We start from the raw sequence: 6,284 nt of genomic DNA on the forward strand, positions 1-6,284 counted from the left end.
ACGGCGGCAGTGACTGATTCCTATGGCATTACTGGTAAATCTACCCCGGTTCACACTTTCCTTGGGGAAAGAGGCATTGTACCAGGCTTTGCCAGGAAGTATTTTGTGTCCTGTCACATTCCTGTGGGTCTCACCGTGGCAAGGGGCTGCTGTGTGCTGCGCATGGGGGATGAGTGCCGGGACAGACTGGAGCTGCCCTCGGGGAGCTGACAACAGCACGGGAAGTATTGAATTCTGATGGGAGCAGCAGCTGGCTGCTATCAGAAAGGCGCTATCTCTAACCTTTTGAAATCCTTAAGCATTTCTTTTCTCACTGGAGAGATGAACAGCCTGCCAAGGTCATTTGCACTTGGAAGATGTGCAGAGGCTGCAGGGCAGTGCAGCTCAGCCCATCGGGGCTGGGATGCTTTGCACAACACTACTCCTGCAAAAATAGTGACACCAAACACGACCTGCAGCTAAACCAAAGGCCCTTCTCCAGTGCTGGAGCAGGTAACGTGTCACTGCCTCCAGCTGCCAGCAGGCTGCGAGGCAGCACCAGCATAAATGGAAATTAGTCTCGTTATGGATGACAGGCAGCAGCGCAAGCCTGTATCAGCACAGGATACAGCTGAACACAAAACGACCCCTTTGGCAATAGCGCTGTAGCAAATAAATTGGCATCTCAGCTCACCTTGTGAACGGGCTATCCTTTTGCAAACGGAGAGTAAACATAGCAGACGAGGCAGGCTGATCGTCAGGAACTGGAGCAGAGGGCAGGTCCCTTCACACAACAGTAGTCCTTTTCCCCGGCAGGTCGGAGGCGTTCTCGTACGCAGAGACGAGTCCCTTTGCCCAGCGGGTGCCTGGGGAGCCCTGCTGCATCACCACCAGCCGGATGGGAGGCTGGCTGTTCGCAGGGACTTCGGGAGCATATTCCTTGCTGGGATCCTTCCCCCTGCAGTCATAGAGCACGCAGGAGATCAGGAAAACCAGGAGCAAAATAACATAGCTAGCTACCAGAATGATGAGATTCAAGGTAACAGGGTCAATCTCCAAATAAAACTCCATTTGATCCCATACTACGGAGTGCAAACCCGGACAGTGAAGTTTCATATGCACGAGTGAGCGAACGCTAACTGATCAGAATAGATGTATTGGCTTTGCGGTAAAAATACATTAATCCTCATGTCTCCTGTAGCAATGGATTTCCCCGAACTGGATGATTAAAGCAGCTCAGTTTAATAACTTAAGCTCCTTCTTTTAATGCCACATTGCCTACAGTGGCAGAAGCTAAATTTGAATGCTATATTGACAGCAAAACATCCCCCTTGCTCAGGGACTCTAGCTTTCCTTGACAGGCAGGCACCAAACCATGTTTCCTCTAAGGGCATTTTGCAGGAGCTCCCCTCTAAAGGTGGGTTTGGGCCCCAGATCAAGTCACTGTGGCTGTGGGCTGAATAAAACCGAGCCATTCACTAGTAAATGAGTACATAGATAAAATAGGGAGAGAGTCATTTGCAAGGTAACTTTTCTCAAAGACTAGTCAGCCTGATTCTGATTTCAACAAAACCTTTGTGCCCTGCCCCTGGGCTATAAAGGGCCCTTGAACATGAATTAAAAGCTTTTATTGCCCACTTCCCCATCAGCAGCCCCAGGACACATCTCACACTGCTGCAGGCGATGCCCAGCCAGCACTCACAGCCCTGTCCCAACCAGCCAGGTCTGTTGCCACCACAGCTGCTCCAGCCCGGGCAGCACTAATTTCTTTTCCCTACGCAGACTCCCCGCTTGCCAAAAAATGGCCAAGCTGGCAGCGTGGCTGTCCCGTGCCTGGGAGCGGTGCCAGGCTGCCCAGCCACAAAACTAGCAAGAACTTTTCGCACCTTCAAGGTTTGCATTTCTGAAGCTGATGAGGGAGCAGCGACACACACGCAGCTGCCACACATTGCCTGCTTGTTTCCATGGAAAAGGAAGCTGGAGAGAGCATCCCTCCTCCAGACAGTGTTGTAACAGGTGTAGGACACCAGGAAGGCAGACGGGAAGGGCAGGAGATGATGCCAACGAGCACCCAGACCCTACGTCAGCACGCTCGCTGCTTCCACGCAAAACTCCAAGGTTTTGGTCAGCATTACAGCACAGGAGGGTTTTAGTAAGAGATTAGGCTGTCTCAGTCTTAGTGCTGCCAGAGCTGTGGAAAAGGGCTTTACGTGTCAGCGGGAATCCAATCCGGCATGTCTAAGCTGTAAGAAATATGTCATGGGGCCATCCGGCTGCCGCAGACCTCGACGCACGCCGCTTGTTTTAAGGCCAACATCGTCTGCGTCCCCCAGTCTGCCCTCCCAGCCCTGTTTAGCCCTTAAGACATTCATATCAGGGAGAAATAAACACAGATCCGGCACTGCAGGAGGCATGTTGAACAGAGAGGAGGGGAGCCTGCAACAAGAGGATGCACATTTGCGCAAACCTCGTGCTGCATTTGTCACCCATCACACTCACATCCAAAGCCAACTAAATTTGGCTTTTGAGCGTAGTTTAGACCAAAACTGTGATGTTTCAAGACAAGCTAAGGCGTTCCAGTATGCAGTTCCCCTCCAAAGCAATGATGAATGGAGCTGGGACTTGGTTTCAGCTTCTAGCTGGGAACATTTGAAAGTCTTTCTAAAATCCCTCCTTAATGACTCAGAAGCACAAGTACCTTTGAAAGGCAGAAGGGTTCATGGTTTTAAAATTCAATCACATTGCACTACAAAAAGTTAGTACCAAAGTAATAATTTATATGTAGTTCACACGTTGGCAGAGATTTGTGAGAGTACACTTATTTCGGATTATGTTTAGGGGGATTTTAAATTAGTTTAAGTCTTTTAGATTAGTCTCCAAATAAAGCCTAGGCTCTGTAAACTCAGTACCATCCTCACAAAAGCAAGTTGATGTTGTTTTTCTCCCTTTTATTTAAAGATCACCAGAAGGTGAATTTTCTCTAACTCCTCCCCCACTGATAGCCAGCACTCAGATTTTGATCTGATGTTGCAGCCAGGAGATGCACGATGTTAAGCATTTAATTTAGCAAGCTTTTAGAGGGACTTGTCAAAAAGTAAAATCTGGAACTTGAGTATTGCACCATCTCCTGCACGGCAAGAGAAAAGCCTCCACGGTTCTACATCTCTGCAGCTTCCCAAAACAGTGCCTTAGAGCGAAACCACGCCGCGTTCCCAAGGCGCCTCCTGACGGCTGCACCCAGACCCGAAGCACAGCGAGCAGACCTCGCATTTACGCTTATGTTGTGACCCCTCGGGCCCCATCACCAAGCTGTTTGCAGCAGCCTGTGCACTGAGAACTGGAGTCTGCAAGCGGATTTGTCCAACACACATTGCTTCCTCCCAGCCTGAGTCCAGAGCATGAGGAAGGTGTTGACTTTGATACTCCTGAGCCAAGAACTGCCAGGGTTCAGTACTGTGGCTGGCACCCTTGCCAGGAATATCACGCCTCTCAGGATCCCGTCTGCACACATCCCCAGGCTCTACACGGTGCAGTCTCACTCCAGCAAGCCAGCATTTCTCCCTGGTCAGCATCCCGCCGTCCCTCCCTGCCCAGCCCTCACCCTGCCCGTGCTGTTTGTGCCACACACCCCGCTCTTAAGAAAAACCTTCCAGATCTGTTTGCGCCTCTGCTGATGGAGTGCTGACACCTCTGAGGTGAGCGGGTGCGCATTTCTCCCTGAGCAAATGTGAGTCTTGGAAGTTTTGCAGGATTTGGAAGAACCCAAGCAAGCTGGCGCATGCGTTGGGGTGAAGTGCTGCTTTTCTGCAGGACTGGTGTTCCTCGGAAGTCTGCAGTTCAGCTCCGCTGTAACTGCTTCAGAGCCAGATCAGCTCTGCCAGAGCACAGAAGGGCAATTTGCACAAAGCCTCTGAAATACTCTCTAAAAGTGGATTTGCTGGAGTCTGCTATTTATTTTTTCTACTACTTATTTATTTCACCATTCTACCATTTAAACAACAACAACAACAAGCCTATGCCAGGGTTCAGAGCTCCGAGCTGAAGATCTGAGCCCACCAGTTGCCACCAATGCAACTCCACATTCAATTCTTCCTGCAGTTTTTTCCTCTTTCATCCACATTGATTTATAGATGCTTCCAGATGAAAACACCTTTTTTTATAAGCATCCAGTTCAACTGGGGTGAGATATAGAGAAATAAAATGTGCATAAACTGAAAGTTATGTATTTTTAGAAATTTTGCTTGAAACCACTGTATAGTGACCTTCACAACAGATAAGCTCTGAGGTTATTAAAAAAGGAAACAACTCCTTTATGATCAGAGAGAAATGATATTACAGCAAAAGCCTTGGGAAGAGGCCCCAGTGGGACAGTTATAAGCACTCCCCTTGCTTCAAGTGCAGCCACGGCACAAGTTGAAAGGGGACACAGGCAATGGCTGAAGAAATCAGTCTGCAAGGAAGCACAGCGTCATCTGGTCTGCCGCAGAAGTCCAGCGGAGCAGTGTTTGTCCAACTTGGCCAAGTGAAGCAGTAGGTACCTGCTGTGCTGACTCTGAGCAAAGCTGGTTAGGGCTGACCCTATGAGCATTTCAGCCGGCAGATCCCAGACACAGCAGCCCGGATGGGTGACATGTAGCACAATGCGCTGGGACGATGCATGCAGCAGAATATCCCAAAGGGAGCAGCCATATGGAAACAAAAAGCAGCATTCAGACCCGGTGCTTCCCAGATGCAGCCGAAGCAGTCGAGAGCGCCGGCAGAGCCTGGTGCGTTGCGGGAAGTGCTGCTCGATGCAGCTGACCCCATTCCAGCTGGCTGCACCTTGGAGCTGCCGCCCAGCGAGAGCCATCGGTGCTGGGCTTGATTGGCTTATCTGCAGTGTCACTGCTAAAAATAGCCCCTCGTAAATAAATCTCTTCAATCCTGGTGCAGTGTGAACAGAGGGGAACATCGACAACAGCAACAATAATGAATTTCAGACAGAACAATAAACAGGCTGAAATGGGGTGTCAAGAAGGACAGACCAACCACAGGGATTCCATCCTGGCCTTTGGAGTGGGGCACACCAAAAGCCAGCGTGTGGGTTGCTGTCCCAGCCCATTGGTTCCCCCCAGCAGAAGGCCGCAACATTGGAGGGAAGCAGCCCACCACGGTCAGCAACCAAACTCTGGTTACTCCAGGACCTACAGCCCAAATCCCAAACACCCAGAGCAAACCCAGCGAGGGCAGCTCTGCGACACACATGCCATGGGGAACTGATGCAGGGCATGGGACACCTCAGGGGCGAGCAGTGCCTGGGGCTCGCAGAAGGGGCACACACCCCTTCGTGCTTAGCCTGCGGCATGGGGGGGCTCTTTCCCCCCTTCCCACGAGCCGGGCTGGCAGGTAGCTGCCCCTTCACCTCCATGCCCTTATTTTCCATGGGTCTCTCAGCTCAGCGCTGCTCAGAGCCGCCCCCCGGCCCCCGGCGCAGCGCTGCGGGCCGCCCACACGGGGGCGCTGGGATCGGGGGCACCCCGGGACCCCCGCGCTGGGCTCTAGGGGGCAGCGGGCTCCGTCCTCTGGCAGCGCTTTAGGGGAGAAAAGGTTTTTCCACCGTTGGGGTTTTGCTATGCGCTCTGTCAGGAAGCATTTAAGCGCAGCGGTTAAAGCATTTCCTGCTCTCTCTATACACATATATATAATATAATCTATTTGATCCCTACAGCTTTAGAAAAGAGCTGCTATAACACTCCTCTTGATATAGGAATAGAAATTCAAGAAGATAAAAAGGAAAAACACAGTATAGCCGCTATGCACAGGACTTGCATACTCAGTTATCTGGGTTGGGGTCCCCTCCCAAGACCCTAAACCCACACATCTGTCAGTCAGCAAAGCACCTGCCTGCAAGACTACGGATGATCCTACAGAGGTGAAAGAGGCAGCTGGCAGTTGAGGTTAAGTGGATCTTGCTGAAAAATGGCAGAAGCTCGAAACAAAGATTTAAGCCTTACCATATCAAGCACTGCTCACAGATATTGCCTGCATGACTCTAGCTCCCATCCCCAAACACTTAACCTCCACTACTCCCAAACCCACAAAAACACTTTTCACCCACAACCCCTCAGCACCCAGCAGGCCAACATGCTGATTGTATCTAATTTTCTTTATCTGCAAACCAATTTACGAGAGAGGACTCAGCTGGAGGGGATTTGGTCCTCAGGAAAATGAGCACAACTGCCATAAGGTGGCAGATGCTGCTCGGCTATCTTTCTGGTTGTGCTTCCTTTGTCTCAGGGCTCCCGCTGAGCTGTATGGGATAGAAG

General features: G+C 50.8%; 1 protein-coding gene across 1 annotated transcript; it reads right to left on the reverse strand.

Annotated features, from left to right (window-relative positions):
* Positions 1–765: 765 nt before the first annotated feature.
* SMIM36 (small integral membrane protein 36) lies at positions 766–1,050 on the reverse strand. Its single transcript, XM_050714447.1, has one exon. The coding sequence runs from the start codon at positions 1,048–1,050 to the stop codon at positions 766–768; it is 285 nt and encodes a 94-aa protein (XP_050570404.1).
* Positions 1,051–6,284: the final 5,234 nt, after the last annotated feature.

The sequence above is a fragment of the Cygnus atratus genome, chromosome 18, assembly GCF_013377495.2.
Source record: "Cygnus atratus isolate AKBS03 ecotype Queensland, Australia chromosome 18, CAtr_DNAZoo_HiC_assembly, whole genome shotgun sequence".
Taxonomy (NCBI): domain Eukaryota; kingdom Metazoa; phylum Chordata; class Aves; order Anseriformes; family Anatidae; genus Cygnus; species Cygnus atratus.

Coding starts and splice junctions, on each gene's coding strand:
- SMIM36 (XM_050714447.1), bottom strand. CDS start 1,050: ATGGAGTTTTATTTGGAGATTGACCCTGTTACCTTGAATCTCATCATT.